Source organism: Salvelinus alpinus, chromosome 30 (genome assembly GCF_045679555.1).
Source record: "Salvelinus alpinus chromosome 30, SLU_Salpinus.1, whole genome shotgun sequence".
Taxonomy (NCBI): Eukaryota; Metazoa; Chordata; class Actinopteri; order Salmoniformes; family Salmonidae; genus Salvelinus; species Salvelinus alpinus.
The window spans coordinates 17,338,462-17,356,143 of NC_092115.1; the positions used below are offsets into that span (position 1 = coordinate 17,338,462).

At 43.3% G+C, this 17,682-nt stretch overlaps 2 protein-coding genes across 13 annotated transcripts in view; one reads left to right on the forward strand and one right to left on the reverse strand.

Annotated features, from left to right (window-relative positions):
• Positions 1–4,209, forward strand: part of LOC139560591 (cyclic AMP-dependent transcription factor ATF-6 alpha-like) — a 51,356-nt gene extending 47,147 nt beyond the window's left edge. For all 11 annotated transcript variants that reach the window (XM_071377506.1, XM_071377507.1, XM_071377509.1 and 8 more), the window contains one exon: positions 3,524–4,209. In XM_071377506.1, coding sequence (XP_071233607.1) covers positions 3,524–3,693 — 170 coding nt within the window. In that variant the 3' untranslated portion in view covers positions 3,694–4,209. The remainder of the gene's footprint in view (positions 1–3,523) is intronic.
• A 451-nt stretch (positions 4,210–4,660) lies between these two features.
• On the reverse strand, positions 4,661–15,326 carry LOC139560590 (olfactomedin-like protein 2B). Of its 2 annotated transcripts, none has more exons than XM_071377501.1 (8): positions 14,885–15,326; positions 10,044–10,310; positions 9,674–9,781; positions 9,033–9,209; positions 8,408–8,594; positions 7,508–7,996; positions 7,142–7,318; positions 4,661–6,971 (listed from the first exon to the last, which is right to left on the reverse strand). In XM_071377501.1, exons 1-8 carry the CDS (start codon positions 15,053–15,055, stop codon positions 6,373–6,375), a joined length of 2,175 nt encoding a protein of 724 aa, XP_071233602.1. In that variant the 5' UTR covers positions 15,056–15,326; the 3' UTR covers positions 4,661–6,372. The 2 variants fall into 2 exon arrangements, with proteins under 2 accessions (XP_071233602.1, XP_071233601.1); XM_071377500.1 differs by having other exon boundaries at positions 7,508–7,999.
• Positions 15,327–17,682: the final 2,356 nt, after the last annotated feature.

Genomic DNA, 17,682 nt, shown 5'->3' on the forward strand with positions numbered 1-17,682 from the left:
AACCTTAAATGCACTACAAGTTTGCAAGTTTTCATCAAATTAAGATCCTACATCTGTAGGACATGGGGCTCACCATTGAACTCACCCTCTTTTGTCTGGGTTCTGTCCCCCTCAGTCTTCAGAATTAGTTTTTTTGTGTGGGTTATGATAAATTATTAATGCATTTAATAGGTACAGTTGAAGTCAGAAGTTTACATACACTTTAGCCAAGTACATTTAAACTCAGTTTTTCACAATTCCTGACATTTAATCCTAGTTAAAAACTCCCTGTTTTAGGTGAATTAGGATCACCACTTTATTTTAAGAATGTGAAATGTCAGAATAATAGTAGAGAGAATGATTTATTTCAGCTTTTATTTCTTTCATCACATTCCCAGTGGGTCAGAAGTTTACATACACTCAATTAGTATTTGGTAGCATTGCCTTTAAATTGTTTAACTTGGGTCAAATGTTTCGGGTAGACTTCCACAAGCTTCCCACAATAAGTTGGGTGAGTTTTGGCCCATTCCTCCTGACAGAGCTGGTGTAACTGAGTCAGTTTTGTAGGCCTCCTTGCTCGCACATGCTTTTTCAGTTCTGCCCAATCTATAGGACTGAGGTCATGGCTTTGGGATGGCCACTCCAATACCTTGACTTTGTTGTCCTTAAGCCATTTTTCCACAACGTTGGAAGTATGCTTGGAGTCATTGTCCATTTGGAAGACCCAATTGCGACCAAGCTTTAAGCTTTAATTGCGACCAAGCTTTTTAGCTTTCCTGACTGATGTCTTGAGATGTTGCTTCAATATATCCACATAATTTTCCTACCTCATGATGCCATCTATTTTGTGAAGTGCACCAGTCCCTCCTGCAGCAATGCACCCCCACAACATGATGCTGCCACCCCCGTGCTTCACGGTTGGAATGGTGTTCTTCGGCTTGCAAGCCTCCCCCTTTTTCCTCCAAACATAACGATGGTCATTATGGCCAAACAGTTCCATTTTTGTTTCATCAGACCAGAGGACATTTCTCCAAAAAGTACAATCTTTGTCCCTATGTACAGTTGGCTTTTTTATAGCGGTTTTGGAGCAGTGGCTTCTTCCTTGCTGAGCGGCCTTTCATGTTGTGTCGATATAGGACTCGTTTTACTGTGGATATAGATACTTTTGTACCTGTTTCCTCCAGCATCTTCACAAGGTCCTTTGCTGTTGTTCTGGGATTGATTTGCACTTTTCGCACCAAAGTACGTTCATCTCTAGGAAACAGACCAATACTGTCTTTCAGAGCTCAGCCCTTACAGACCAGGGCCTCCGGCCAAAGGAAAACCTCCCTCCCTGGACACCTCTGGGGATCGGCTGCCCTCAGTGCAGGAGCCTCGCCATTATGGCCTTGAGCCAGGCCCCTGTAAACATACTTTAGTGAGTCCCAGAGGCCCCACAGTTCAGAACATTGCAAAGGCCGCTATTACCTGCCTCACACTGTTAATGGTCCTGAAACATTCCAAGACCTGTTTCCTGAGTCTTATGGATCAAGTTTGTTATGCAAACACGCATCATCCTACAAAACAGAACTTTATGCTGACTGCTTGTTGACAGCAGTTTTGCTTTCTCTGAATCCAGACATATAAATCTGAAGTTTGGCATGTTTTTGTAGGGAAAGAGTCATCATTAATTTATTTGTTTAAGGTCTAGGTCATTAGCTCCCACAACATTAGCCAACATGTTTTGGATCTGCCATTATGCAATCTCATAGATGAGTGACAATATCTAGATTACAGCTTTAGAGTGATTACGAGGAGAAGAAAGAGAGAAAGTGGGATAGAGGCGTTGGTGGAATACAATGCAGTCCTGTCATGGGAATGCTTTGGTTTATTTCTTTATCTCTGTTTCTCTTGCTCTCAAAGTCTGTTTCTTTTGTTACCACAGTCTCTGTTTCTTTTGTTACCACAGTCTCTGTTTCTTTTGTTCCCACAGTCTCTGTTTCTCTTGCTCTCAAAGTCTGTTTCTTTTGTTACCACAGTCTCTGTTTCTTTTGTTCCCACAGTCTCTGTTTCTTTTGTTCCCACAGTCTCTGTTTCTCTTACTTTCAGTTTTTTTGAGGTGCAGAAGTGGATGCCAGAGAGGAATTTGTTTGATGTGCTTATGGCTTTGTTGAAAGGATATGCTATGCTTATTACATATCATTAGATAATATCCTTGGAGAGGCACAGTGGTGGCTGCATATAATTGCCAGGTGATTGTAACGGTAGGTTGTAATTTTCCCCAGCCACAGAGTGTGGTTGTTTAGAAAGACCTATTCTTGCCATAAATAGCTTCCATCTGTAGAAATCAGTTTGATATTCCTCACTACTTGAATAGAAGATTTACCATAGTTTTGTCCTCAGAATCACTCTTCTGGGCTACAACATATGGTGCAAGAATGCCAAGTGGCCTTTTGGGTAACTTTATCATAACCAATTGGCCTCAGTTGAAGGCTGCATGGTATGTGGAGGATAATGAAGGGCAATTTAGTATTTTCGTTCTCATGATTTGAAATAAGCCATTTCACTGTGTTGTATTGACAGGCCAGCATATTTTCTCATGTTCACATAGTTTAGTTTATGGTTGGTCTGACGTAAAGACTTCCACCATTTGGAATTAGCTATTCTCAGGTATGGGCTGTGCCATTTGGAATTAGCTATTCTCAGGTAAGGGCTGTGCCATTTGGAATTAGCTATGCTCAGGTAAGGGCTGTGCCATTTGGAATAAGGTATGGTCTGTATGAATACACAAGTGTTCCATTTGGAATTAGCTATGAAATAAGCTGTGCGTCTGTCTTCCAAACCAGTCAACACCTTCAAGTTCCAAGCCTTAAAACTGTCTCGAGACAATGCAGGTGTACACCTGGCAGCTAAAACAGATTCCTTGCACAGATATACTGGCGGATTCAGCTCTCATAAAAAAGAACAGTAACAAAAGTGTTAAATTCTATTTATCTTTAGTGGGTAATATTTTTGTATAGTATATTATATACAGTAGTGTATTCAGGTATTATGGGCTTATCATATTAGTTTTCATCAAACATACAGTAGAAACACACATACTTTGAATGTCCATGTGTTCACAAAATGTGATCGGTTGCATAACCCTTTCAATTTAATTTCCATATGCATTAATCCCCTTTAGATCCAGAGCCTGATCCCTACGTGTGCCAGTAAATTGCTCCCGCTGGCTAAGCCACATGGACCTGGCCTTTCTGGCCAGGCTGATGGCTTCAGCCAGTGTTCTTCCAGGAGCTGGTGTTCAGCCTCCAGCCATCCTGCAGGCTCCTCAGCCACCTGATACCAGACAGGGTCTCTGGGAGAAGGCAGTGAACCAAATAATGACTATTGCATTTGGGCTCTAGAGCGCTAAGAGGACGGACTTCGGGATTGGATCCTCACAGAGAGACACTATAAGGGGATCCCCTCAAGAGATCCTCATTGGATGTCTTGACCCAAGATGACTGAATATCATTTAGATTTTGATTATAACCATATTTTTTTTACTTATTGTATTTCATTACAGACTCTGTCATCAAGGACGACACATTTGAGGTGATGATGCAGATTGACTGTGAGGTCATGGACACCAAGATCCTCCACATCAAAACCTCCAGCATCCCAGAGTTCCTACGTGCTAACACCACTGACTTCCAGGCTGCAGCATCGGTTGGTGTTCTATCAGACTCTTCCTGAACTTCACTTCAACCAGAATACCTGGCAATCTGAAAGGCTATAATTTAGCCAACATTTTCAACTGTGACAAAACATTTAACTTTGTTGTATCCTCTCTGGAAATGTTCTGCATCAATTTCGCACATCCTCTGTCTTCTACATTTCACAAGTCCTTGTACCTCCGATGTTACAAATCTATCAAGACGTATAAAGAAGTTGTCCAGCAACTGTTTGCCTCCATATTGCTTGGTTTAGAGCATCTGGTTTATGTTAAATTGACAGGCTGCCAATGCAGGCATCTAGGTCATTTGTTAGAATAAATATGGGACTTAATGTTGAACCCTGTGGAACCCCTTCCAAAAATTCCTTCACTCTCTTGACCCTACAGCTATTGCGCTCTTTTAATTGAGCCATAATTTTACCAAATGTAACCTAATACCTTTATACAAAACAGTAATTGATTCTGGACCCTATTGATGGAACCAAGCCATGTTAACAAGATCCTTTTCACAGATATTAAAGTTGTTAATAGACATATCTGGTGGAGTTATGATTCGTACTTTTTATGAAGCCATGTTGAGTGAACAAAATTACTTACTAAAAACCCAAACAATGTAAGCAATACATTTAAATTTTTATCATTTAGCAGATGTTCTTATCCAGATCAACATACAGTTTGTGCATTCATCTTAAGATAGCTAGGTGGGACAACCACCTATCACAGGCATAGTAAGTATGCTTTCCTCAAAGTAGTTATCAGGAAAGTCAGAGCTAGAAAGGGGTGGGGGGGTCAAGTTTTTTACTCCTTAGTATGTGCAGTATCACACAAACATGATGTAAGTTATGTGCCCATTATTTTCAGAAATGTGTACATTTGGGGTGTAATAATGAATTTGTTTTGTTTGAGTTGCTTAATGGTTTGTCATGGTTTTCAGAAAAAAACCATGGACAGTAACATGTTCTAATATTGATGACTAGTGTGTCAGCATTCATGTTTGGAGGCATTTATTTTAAATTACAGTATATACAACATACACTTTAAACTTCTAACAAGCAGTAAGAAATAACTGTGTCTTGCTTTGCTGAATGATCTTGCCTGCTGCCATTTGGGCAGTTAAAAACAGTAACCATTAAATATAAAAATACAACAACATGCGTTGGGACAAAATGGGAGACATTTTGAGAAATAAAACACAAACAGAGCAACAGAGATTATAAAGTGCAAAACACAACGGCCCTGTAGACTGATCTACAATCCACTAAGACATCAAATATACACTACCGTTCAAAAGTTTGAGAACACCTACTCATTCAAGGGTTTTGCTTTATTATTTTTTATTTTCTACATTGTAGAATAATAGTGAAGACAACAAAACTATGAAATAAGACATGTAGTAACCAAAAAAGTGTTAAACAAATCAAAATATATTTTTTATTTGAGATTCTTCAAATAGCCACCCTTTGCCTTGATGACAGCTTTGGACACTCTTGGCATTCTCTCAAGCAGCTTCATGAGGTAGTCAACTGGAATGCATTGCAATTAACAGGTGTGCCTTGTTAAAAGTTAATTTGTGGAATTTCTTTCCTTCTTAATGCATTTGAGCCAATCAGTCACAAAAACCATCAAGCGCTATGATGAAACTGGCTCTCACGAGGACCACCACAGGAAAGGAAGACCCAGAGTTACCTCTGCTGCAGAGGACACGTTCATTAGAGTTACCAGCCTCCGAAATTGCAGCCCAAATAAATGCACAGACACATCTCAACATCAACTGTTCAGAGGGGACTGTGTGAATCAGGCCTTCCTGTTTGAATTGCTGCAAAGAAACCACTACTAAAGGACACCAATAAAAGAAGAGACTTGCTTGGGCCAAGAAACACAAGGAATGGAGATTAGACCGGTGGAAATGTGTCCTTTGGCCTGGGGTCCAAATTTGTGAGACGCGGTGTGGGTGAACGGATGATCTCCACATGTGTATTTCCCACCGTGAAGCATGGAGGAGGAGGTGTTATGGTGTGGGAATGCTTTGCTGGTGACACTGTCTGTGATTTATTTAGAATTCAAGGCACACAACCAGTATGGCTACCACAGCATTCTGCAGCGATACGCCATCCCATCTGGTTTGGACTTAGTGGGACTATCATTTGTTTTTCAACAGAACAATGACCTAACACACCTCCAGGCTGTGTAAGGGCTATTTGACCAAGAAGGAGAGTGATGGAGTGCTGCATCAGATGACCTGGCCTCCACAATCCCCCGACCTCAACCAAATTGAGATGGTTTGCGATGAGTCGAACCGCAGAGTCTAGGAAAAGCAGCCAACAAGTGCTCAGCATATGTGGGATCTCCTTCAAGACTGTTGGAAAAGCATTCCAGGTGAAGCTGGTTAAAAGAATGCCAAGAGAGTGCAAAGCTGTCATCAAGGCAAAGGGTGGCTATTTGAAGAATCTCAAATAAAAAATATATTTTGATTTGTTTAACACTTTTTTGGTTACTACATGATTCCATATGTGTTATTTCATAGTTTGGATGTCTTCACTATTATTCTACAATGTAGAAAATAGTAAAAATTAATTAAAACCATGAGTAGGTGTTCTTAAACTTTTGACCGGTAGTGTATATATTTAGGATCTTTTATACAAAAAGGTGCTTGTCCCTTTATTATATATATATATATATATATAACTACTCGTATGCTTTTAATATGCAAATATAACATTGTAGGTCACCTGGTGACCGTTGTCCCATGCGTACAGCTTTTTGTCCTTGGGGTTGTAGTCGATTTGCGTCGTGTATGTGTAGTTGTTTGTGAAAGGTATTCTGGGGATCATCTGGGTGTGTGTGTGCGTATCGAAGGCGTAGGATATATTGGCGAGGGTGCGTTCGTAGTTGTCCACCGCATACAGGACACCACAAATGACAAAGGAGTTTCCGTAGAAGTGTCTCCTCAGGCCCGTTCTGAACGTACTCTGGAGGCTGAGGTCGGTCGGGTTCACACGGCTTAGGATGATTACTTCCTGATGGAAGCCCTCCTCATCCAGAGCAGGGTACACTAACCACAGGCCGCTCTCATCCACCGCAAAGTCGATATCCGAGTGTCCTCGCCGCCTCCAGGAGGCGTCCTCCTCCTCTAACACGGCGTCGTGCAGCGTCGTCCAGGCTGCCACGTAGAGCAGATGCAGGTCGAACTTGATGATGTCACGGGAGAAGGCGCGGTTGTAATAGAAAGCTCCGTTGTACACCACGTGGCCTGTGCCGATCCAGTTGTACGGTAGCTTGTAGGAATTGGTGAAGTGTCCTGACAGGAAACAGACCAGAGAAACAATAGAGTATTCAATACTGAGCAGCACACATTGCACAAATCAAATGGCACCATTACATGAATCTATTGCCATGTCTGTCTCGTAATCATGGCACCTAGAACCAAAGCAGTTACTTGGTTTTGAGACTATTCTATTGTGAAAATACCTTGTTTGAAGTTGTCCATGTCGTGGAATTCCAGTAGGTGGTTACCATAGTAGTAGTTGGTGACATATATGACATTTCCGTTGCCCTTTGGGTCCTTCATCCAGGCCCCTTCCTTCCGGCCGTAGGTGTTATGGGTCACTGGGTCCGAGATGGAGGCCAGAGTGTCTTTGCACATGCCTGTAAGTAAACATACAAAGATAAAGATAATCTGTACTCCCCTCAGGTATTTAAAGATCAAACAAATAACACTATTTCCCTCCCAAAAAGATCAATGTGGTGTATAATACAAATCATGCCTTTTTCAGCATCAAATTTGAATTTCACTTTGGAAAATAAAAAATCTGATCAACCAAAGATATTTTTTACCAGGGACTTTAGGGGTCGCCGAGGGGCCCTCTGTCCAGCCGATGTGATGCTTGGGTTTGGGCGCACCCGTCACCTTGCTGGGTGAGGCTGTGGTGCTGTTGACCTGTCGCACTGCAGCGGTTGGAGACGTGGTCAAAACAGACAGGGTTTCAGGTTTCCTAGTGGCCGCTGGCTGGGTGGTGCTTGCGCTTGTCGCAACCATTGTAGTAGTGGTGGTTGCTGCGGTCGTAGTTGTGGTTGGAATGGTTGTGGTCGGGATGAACACAGTGGTTGATGGTGTCTCGGTAGCTTTAGGGGCAGATGTGGTGGGATTCCCTTGGGGACTATTGGTTGTTTTGGAGGCACGAGTGGCCTGGTTGTCTGGGTTCCACTTCCTGTCTTGCGATGTTGGTGTCGCGGTGCCTGCTACAGGTCTGGGCTGGGTGGGTCTCAGGAGCTGGTCATCGATGAGCAGGTCCATGGAACCATCACCGCTCAGGGCTTCGTCTGCTGCTGGTGAATGAGCAGCACAAGCATCATCTACACTACACCAATATACTCAAGAAGCCTCTCCAATCTCATATTAAACCCCAGAACAAAACATGTCTATAGGCACAACCCCAATATAGAGACCCCCAAAAAGAAGCCGTCGACATCACTAAAATCCCTGGGAAGATTTACATTTAAGTCATTTAGCAGACGCTCTTATCCAGAGCGACTTACAAATTGGAAAGTTCATACATATTCATCCTGGTCCCCCCGTGGGGAATGAACCCACAACCCTGGCGTTGCAAGCGCCATGCTCTACAAACTGAGCCACACGAGCCACACGGGACCAAGAAGATGCTGTATGTTCTGAACTGGATAGACCACTGCTATGTTAGTTATTCTAGTATATGTCCAGTATTTTAATGGACTTACTGAGCTCCCCAGCGGCTCCATCGTCCACCGTGTTGGCCTTGTAGAAAGTCACTCCTCTGATGACCATGCCGTTGAGTCCCACCTTGCCTTTCAGGGGCCCCTCCCTGTTTTGCAGCTGGCTCCTCTTCAACATGGGCCTGGTGGTCCCCTGGCCCTTGGCCCCAATGTAGCGCTCCTCATACTTCTTCTATAGGAGGATCCAATCATAAAGGACCAAATGTTACCATTGTGTTATTTTTAGTTACAATAAGTTCTTAGCAACCATTTGTTGCATGGCAGTAGAGTTTTCTGTTTCTGATTTTAAATTGTAATACTAGGCTACAGAAACAAATGCTATGGTTTTGAACATATTGTTTTTCTGGAAACGTATGCAGTCGAGGTTCAAAGTAAGAAAGTAATTTATGTCAAATACTCTGAAGTCTGAGGAAAATTAATTGTTTTCTGAGACATCTGGAAACTGTTGTAGTCCAGAAAGCAGACTAGTTTTTATCCCGCCACACTGTATTAAAGAGAGTGCCAGGCTACTGGCTACCTTAATGTCTTGCCAACGTTTCCACTACAAGTCCAAAGAGACTGACTGCCTTGGTTAGCATAGACTTTGTGTGTGTATGTGTGTGTGTCTTACCTCTGTGTTAGCATAAGCTGCAGCTGTATCCTTCTGCAGAGACGGCTCCAGCTCAGTCAGACGTTTTCTCTTTTCCATCCTCTGCTGGGCTCTTCTCTCCTTCTCTCGCTCCTTTTCCTCACTAGAGGGGCTCCTCACACTCACTTTATCCTTCTCCGTGTGGTTACAAGAAAAGGTCTGGACACCCACAGAGACAAAGCAAAATGGTGAGAAGCCAGTACCATGACCATAGACTCTAAGGCAGGGCTCATCGATTAGATCCAACCGGGGGCAGATTCTTTTCTTGAGCGGATGGTCAGGGGGCTGGAACATCATTACAAATAACTTGTAGACTGCAAATTGACCACAAGGAGCACCAACAGCTATAATATTTGACTAAAACATAATAATTTCAAACCTTGCTTACATTTGTATACGATCAAATATATCTCGCTATCATGTGTGTGAATACTTTGGAACAGATTTCCAAAATGAAAATCACTTGGAGCTGATTTGCTGGTGTTTTTACAGTCTTTTATGCCCCCCCCCCCACCCCCCCAAAAATGTAATCACCCGCGGGCCGGCAGTTAGGGAACTCTGCTGTAAGCTATGCAAGCTATGACTGCCCATTCTGAAATGCCTATGAGTGTCAGTATACAAACCTTTTCTATATTGCCAACCCGGTTGAGGAGTTTGGTTGTAACTGAGTGCAACTTTAACAGATCCATCCCGTAAAACGCTCCCTCCAGTAACTCCATTACTGTTGAGAGCTGTAAGAGAAAGTGATCAGAATCATTGCAGTACATTTTAGATAACATACATGTACATGTTGTAGTCCTGTCTCACGCTGTTTTCAACCACATATTTTCAATCACAGATGATGTGGACATTTCATTCAGATCAAATAAAGTTTGAGGAAATATTCCCTTGCAAAGGGACCTGGCTAACTCCTTGTTTTACAAAGACCATGGGTTATTTTATGATGGACCAGTGTAGTGTTTTTGTCCTTAGAGGTAGGCGCTTGTGTTTTACCTTGATGTCATCTTTCCCCGCCTCCTGCAGCTTCTTGAACCTGTAATCTCCCTCGCAGGGATTCAGAGCAGAGGGTGGGGCTATACACGCACACTTTTTACAATTGGGCCCCGATGTCACAGTCTCCACTGTGTAAAAGTCTTCGGCCTTGGCGGCGCCCTCCTCTATCCGCCGGCAGGCACTTCTGCTCAGCGGTCTGACAACACATTTACAGCGACAGTCAGAGCCTTCCGACAGCGTTTTCACTTTGTCATAATCTCCCAGCAGCTATAATTGAGAAGAGATGGGTAGAGCATGGGTAGTCCACCAATGAGGAGCACAGCATTTCAACAATTCACACACACAAGGCATTGACACATGCATTGGTTACAGTTCAGTGGAGGCTGGTGGAAGGAGATGTAGGAGGACAGCCTAGTGGTTAGAGCGTTGGGCCAGTAACCGAAATGTTGCTGGATCGAATCCCCGAGCTGACAAGGTAAAAATCTGTCGTTCTGCCCCTGAACAAGGCAGTTAACCCACTGTTTCCAGGGCGCCGTGGATGTTGATTAAGGCAGCCCCTGCACCTCTCTGATTCAGAGGTTAAAGCGGAAGATACATTTCGGTTGAAGGCATTCAGTTACCTAGTCAGTACAACTAGGTATCCCCCTTTCCTTGTAATGGCTGGAATGGAATAAATGGAACTGAGTCAAACATATTGTTTTGATGTGTTTGATAAGTTCTCTTTGTTCCAGTTCCATTCCAGCCACTACAATGAGCCCGTCCTCATATAGCTCCTCCCACCAGCCTCCTCTGGTGCAGTTACTTATAGGATGGATTCAGAGGTAGCTCAAATCAAATCAAATTTTATTAGTCACATACACATGGTTAGCAGATGTTAATGCGAGTGTAGCGAAATGCTTGTGCTTCTAGTTCCGACAATGCAGTAATAACCAACAAGTAATCTAACCTAACAATTCCACAACTACTACCTTATACACACACACAAGTGTAAAGGGATAAAGAATATGTACATAAAGATATATGAATGAGTGGTGGTACAGAACGGCATGGCAAGATGCAGTAGATGGTATAGAGTACGGTATATACATATGAGATGAGTACTGTAGGGTATGTAAACATAAAGTGGCATAGTTTAAAGTGGCTAGTGGTACATGTATTACATAAAGATGGCAAGATGCAGTAGATGATATAGAGTACAGTATATACATATGAGATGGGTAATGTAGGGTATGTAAACATTATATTAAGTGGCATTGTTTAAAGTGGCTAGTGGTACATTTTTACATAATTTCCATCAATTCCCATTTTTAAAGTGGCTGGAGTTGAGTCAGTATGTTGGCAGCGGCCGCTAAATGTTAGTGGTGGCTGTTTAACAGTCTGATGGCCTTGAGATAGAAGCTGTTTTTCAGTCTCTCGGTCCCTGCTTTGATGCACCTGTACTGACCTCGCCTTCTGGATGATAGCGGGGTGAACAGGCAGTGGCTTGGGTGGTTGTTGTCCTTGATGATCTTTATGGCCTTCCTGTGACATCGGGTGGTGTAGGTGTCCTGGAGGGCAGGTAGTTTGCCCCCGGTGATGCGTTCTGCAGACCTCACTACCCTCTGGAGAGCCTTACGGTTGTGGGCGGAGCAGTTGCCGTACCAGGCGGTGATACAGCCCGACAGGATGCTCTCGATAGTGCATCTGTAGAAGTTTGTGAGTGCTTTTGGTGACAAGCCGAATTTCTTCAGCCTCCTGAGGTTGAAGAGGCGCTGCTGCGCCTTCTTCACAACGCTGTCTGTGTGGGTGGACCAATTCAGTTTGTCCGTGATGTGTACACCGAGGAACTTAAAACTTTCCACCTTCTCCACTACTGACCCGTCGATGTGGATAGGGGGGTGCTCCCTCTGCTGTTTCCTGAAGTCCACAATCATCTCCTTTGTTTTGTTGACGTTGAGTGTGAGGTTATTTTCCTGACACCACACTCCGAGGGCCCTCACCTCCTCCCTGTAGGCCGTCTCGTCGTTGTTGGTAATCAAGCCTACCACTGTAGTGTCATCCGCAAACTTGATGATTGAGTTGGAGGCGTGCATGGCCACGCAGTCGTGGGTGAACAGGGAGTACAGGAGAGGGCTCAGAACGCACCCTTGTGGGGCCCCAGTGTTGAGGATCAGCGGGGTGGAGATGTTGTTACCTACCCTCACCACCTGGGGGCGGCCCGTCAGGAAGTCCAGGACCCAGTTGCACAGGGCGGGGTCGAGACCCAGGGTCTCGAGCTTGATGACGAGTTTGGAGGGTACTATGGTGTTAAATGCTGAGCTGTAATCGATGAACAGCATTCTCACATGGGTATTCCTCTTGTCCAGATGGGTTAGGGCAGTGTGCAGTGTGGTTGCGATTGCGTCGTCTGTGGACCTATTGGGTCGGTAAGCAAATTGGAGTGGGTCTAGGGTGTCCGGTAGGGTGGAGGTGATATGGTCCTTGACTAGTCTCTCAAAGCACTTCATGATGACGGAAGTGAGTGCTACGGGGCGGTAGTCGTTTAGCTCAGTTACCTTAGCTTTCTTGGGAACAGGAACAATGGTGGCCCTCTTGAAGCATGTGGGAACAGCAGACTGGGATAAGGATTGATTGAATATGTCCGTAAACACACCAGCCAGCTGGTCTGCGCATGCTCTGAGGACGCGGCTGGGAATGCCGTCTGGGCCTGCAGCCTTGCGAGGGTTAACACGTTTAAATGTTTTACTCACCTCGGCTGCAGTGAAGGAGAGCCCGCAGGTTTTGGTAGGGGGCCGTGTCAGTGGCACTGTATTGTCCTCAAAGCGGGCAAAAAAGTTGTTTAGCCTGTCTGGGAGCAAGACATCCTGGTCCGCGACGGGGCTGGTTTTCTTTTTGTAATCCGTGATTGACTGTAGACCCTGCCACATACCTCTTGTGTCTGAGCTGTTGAATTGCGACTCGATTTTGTCTCTGTACTGGGACTTAGCCTGTTTGATTGCCTTGCGGAGAGAATAGCTACACTGTTTGTATTCGGTCATGCTTCCGGTCACCTTGCCCTGGTTAAAAGCAGTGGTTCGCGCTTTCAGTTTCACGCGAATGCTGCCGTCAATCCACGGTTTCTGGTTTGGGAATGTTTTAATCGTTGCTGTGGGTACGACATCGTCAATGCACTTCCTAATGAACTCGCTCACCGAATCAGCATATTCGTCAATATTGTTGTTGGACGCGATGCGGAACATATTCCAATCCGCGTGATCGAAGCAGTCTTGAAGCGTGGATTCAGATTGGTCGGACCAGCGTTGAACAGACCTGAGCGCGGGAGCTTGTTGTTTTAGTTTCTGTTTGTAGGCTGGAATCAACAAAATGGAGTCGTGGTCAGCTTTTCCGAAAGGGGGGCGGGGGAGGGCCTTATATGCGTCGCGGAAATTAGTATAACAATGATCTAGGGTTTTTCCAGCCCTGGTAGCACAATCGATATGCTGATAGAATTTAGGGAGTTTTGTTTTTAGATTAGCCTTGTTAAAATCCCCAGCTACGATGAATGCAGCCTCAGGGTGTGTGGTTTCCAGTTTACAAAGAGTCAGATAAAGTTCGTTCAGGGCCATCGATGTGTCTGCTTGGGGGGGAATATATACGGCTGTGATTATGATTGAAGAGAATTCCCTTGGTAGATAATGCGGTCGACATTTGATTGTGAGGAGTTCTAGATCAGGTGAACAGAATGACTTGAGTTCCTGTGTGTTGTTATGATGATCACACCACGTCTCGTTAATCATAAGGCATACCCCCCCGCCCCTCTTCTTACCAGAAAGATGTTTGTTTCTGTCGGCGCGATGCATGAAGAAACCAGCTGGCTGCACCGACTCCGTTAGCGTCTCTTGAGTTAGCCATGTTTCCGTGAAGCAGAGCACGTTGCAATCCCTGATGTCTCTCTGGAATGCTACCCGTGCTCGGATTTCATCAACCTTATTGTCAAGAGACTGGACATTGGCGAGTAGTATGCTAAGGAGTGGAGCGCGATGTGCCCGTCTCCGAAGCCTGACCACGAGACCGCCTCGTTTGCCCGCACAGGGTCGCCGGCTGGGATCAGATCCATTGTATTGGGTGGAAGGCAAAACACTGGATCCGTTTCGGGAAAGTCATATTCCTGGTAGGAACGATGATGAGTTGACGTTAATCGTATATTCAGTAGTTCCTCCCGACTGTATGTAATGAAACCTAAGATTACCTGGGGTACCGATGTAAGAAATAACACATAAAAAAACAAAATACTGCATATTTTCCAAGGAACGCGAAGCGAGGCGGCCATCTCTTTTCGGCGCCGGAAAAGCATATTAATATTAATATTATTAATATATTAATATTAGCATATTAATGAGAATGTATACATTTATCACTACATAGGAAAAACTACCATCTCATCTCTCTGATACCAAATATTCTATGCACATTGCACATTGAAAATGGTTTAACGACTAACAATCGACTAATGTAGAAAAATACTGCTTTTTAACCCTTTATATGGGTATGAAAAATATTTTTGTCTTACGAACATATTTCACATTTAGGAGACATTTTAAAACTAAAGTAACTATATACTAAAATGACAACGCTCAGTGTGCGTGCGTAAGTACGCATGATAAGTGCTCAACGTAATAGGTCAACTTTTCCAAGGCCAGTATTCATAGATCATGAAGTGTCCATTATTAATATCCTAAACTAAACGGAATTATAATGCTTGGGAAAATTACATTAGTTATTCTCATTAACTGTCGCACTTGGCTTTAGATAGGTATAGGCTGTGCGTAAAATTCGGCTATCTAATCAATCCTGTTACAAATACCGAGAAAGGTCGTAAATACCTGAGTTAAAACGTTTTCCTGGTTGTCCATCTCATCATCTAGCAGTGGTCCGTCGGTCTGTTCTAGTTCCTCTTTTATTCCATTATCCATTACGTCGCTGAATGCAATTTGTGCCCAAGTGAGAGCGACCGCACACCACAACAAGAGCAATATCTGCAACCTAGACACCATCTCCTAAATTACCAGGTGCACAATTGATAAATTGCTAATCAAAAAATGATGTATTTGAAACTCTCTGCAGCGAATTTCAAAAAATAATAAAGTAGTTTGAAATATTCAAATGTTATAACAAGAAATATTCAAATGTTATAATAAGATGTTCATGATTAAAAAAAAGTGATCTCGCAATGGAAGTTAATCCGAGATGTATTTAGAGTCCACAAAATTATTGTGTTGCCCTCGCTGTAAGTGATAGGTATGACCACTGTTGATGGTCGGAGGTAATGAACAGGCAAGTGAACGTTCTAATGGTTGGTTATGGATAGGTGGGACGGACTTTATCATTATTGGATACAGGATGCAGTCTGTCTCGCAGATTGGATGTGAAACAATGTTACAAGAGATTAAACAATAGTTTTCAAACATAATATTTGGTCATTAATGTTCTTTCTTCTTAACTGTATAGTTGTATAAATGCCTCTCCTGGCCATTGGGAAATGTTTGCTATAGAATTCCTGACTAGTAGGGTATTATTATAGGTGATATTATTTGATGGACTGCAGAATGAAGCTCATAAATCAGACACAATTTTAGAATAGGCTATTTGTGGTTGAAATAAAGAGAAAATGTGAGCCCCAAATTTACCCGATAGCGCCATCTAGGGGATTATTTCTGTCATCGTCTGTTTATGTGATTGACATTATTCTCCCACCATTCCAGCAATGTGGGAATCAAGATAAATGAGTATTATCCGTTATATATTATTTAGAGTGAACAGCCATTATACATAGTGTATTTCATAATAATGTGCATTTCCCTCACAGAGTGGATCCTGTCATAACTGTTCAGCAGTTATTTACTGGTATACTGGTCTTGATACACAAGCCACAGGTCTTGCAATTGTTCCTTAGATCAGTAGGTGGACTATAAGTGAACTTTTCGAATGCAGAATATTGTACTCAAATGCCTAAAGTATGAACACAACTGCCAATATTGTATGTTTTACTTGCAACTTACTTTTGATTATCTTGTTTGGTGCTAATGCACTTGTTTCCCAAATATAACGTCCTGGGGCCAGAAACAGTCAAATATGTATTTTCAAGTCATTTAATCTCACCTTTGCTCCAACTTAGACACTTTATTCTGTGTTCGGTAGGTAGTTCTGAAAGGTTCTCTTAAAAAGAGAATAGAAAGGTTCAACAGCCTGTGCTCTTATTAACATCTCTCACAAGCCACTCAAACCAGTTACAATAACCTCCTCACCCTCTGAAGGATAGTTCTCCTGGTTGAGTAATACTTGATTAATAATTCCCTGTGCTATGGAATGTGTATATGCCAGTGTTTATGTAAGGGTGAGAGGTGCAGATCCATTTAGCTTGGCATCCCTCATTCAAAGCTGTTAGGACAACAGTCTATTGTGTAGGTACAGAGCCCTCCAGCAGTAGCAGTATGTGGCAGCTCGGGAGGTTGAAGTTGTTGCTTTGACAGAAACCTACAACTATGCCACAGCCGCTAGAGGTCCTCTTTAATGGGTACAATGTGTGAAATCACAGATCCTTTTTGTTTAAAAAATACCTGCAATAGTATGACAACATGCCAGGGAGTGCAGCTACTAATCTCAGGGATACTATTTTATTTTGTCGTTGGGGTTGAAGAAAAGTAGAAAATGTAATTGTGTATTAGTCAGCGTAGGAGGTCAGAGTTGTTTGTTGGGTATAAGGTCTCACTGATTTACCTCTTTCTTTTTAGAAGTAATAAAAAGTAATGTTATGGTCAGCATGGTCAAACACTTGGTTGGTTTAGGACTGTTTTACATTTGATACAGTTTCCTTTCTTCCCCAAAGAACTTTGAAGGTTATAGATTACGTTTTAAGTATTCCATATGATCAAATCAAATCAAATGTATTTATATAGCCTTTCTTAAATCAGCTGATATCTCAAAGTGATGTACAGAAACCCAGCCTAAAACCCCAAACAGCAAGCAATGCAGGTGTAGAAGCATGGTGGCTAGGAAAAACTCCATAGAAAGGCCAAAACCTAGGAAGAAACCTAGAGAGGAACCAGACTCTGAGGGGTGGCCAGTCCTCTTCTGGCTGTGCCGGGTGGAGATTATAACAGAACATGGCCAAGATGTTCAAATGTTCATAAATGACCAGCATGGTCAAATAATAATAATCACAGTAGTTGTCGAGGGTGCAACAAGTCAGCACCTCAGGAGTAAATGTCAGTTGTCTTTTCATAATAGATCATTAAGAGTATCTCTACCGCTCCTGCTGTTTCTAGAGAGTTGAAAACAGCAGGTCTGGGACAGATAGCATGTCCGGTGAACAGGTCAAGGTTCCATAGCCGCAGGCAGAACAGTTGAAACTGGAGCAGCAGCACGGCCAGGTGGACTGGGGACAGCAAGGAGTCATCATGCCAGGTAGTCCTCCTTCAACCACCAACTTACCATCCTGAGACAAGGCCGAGTAAGCCGAGTAAGCCTTTCCCACAAAGATCTCCACCACGGCACAACCCAAGGGGGGGGCGCCAACCCAGACAGGAAGATCACGTCAGTGACTCAACCCACTCAAGTGACGCACCCCTCCTAGGGACGGCATAGAAGAGCACCAGTAAGCCAGTGACTCAGCCTCTGTAAT

What these genes read in the sequence shown, in the direction of transcription:
- LOC139560590 (XM_071377500.1), bottom strand. Translation starts at nt 15,055, where the DNA reads ATGGTGTCTAGGTTGCAGATATTGCTCTTGTTGTGGTGTGCGGTCGCT. An exon ending in AGGAAAACGTTTTAACTCAG is followed by an intron (nt 10,311 to 14,884) that starts GTATTTACGACC and finishes TCTCAATTATAG; the next exon opens with CTGCTGGGAGATTATGACAA. An exon ending in CGGGGAAAGATGACATCAAG is followed by an intron (nt 9,782 to 10,043) that starts GTAAAACACAAG and finishes TTTCTCTTACAG; the next exon opens with CTCTCAACAGTAATGGAGTT.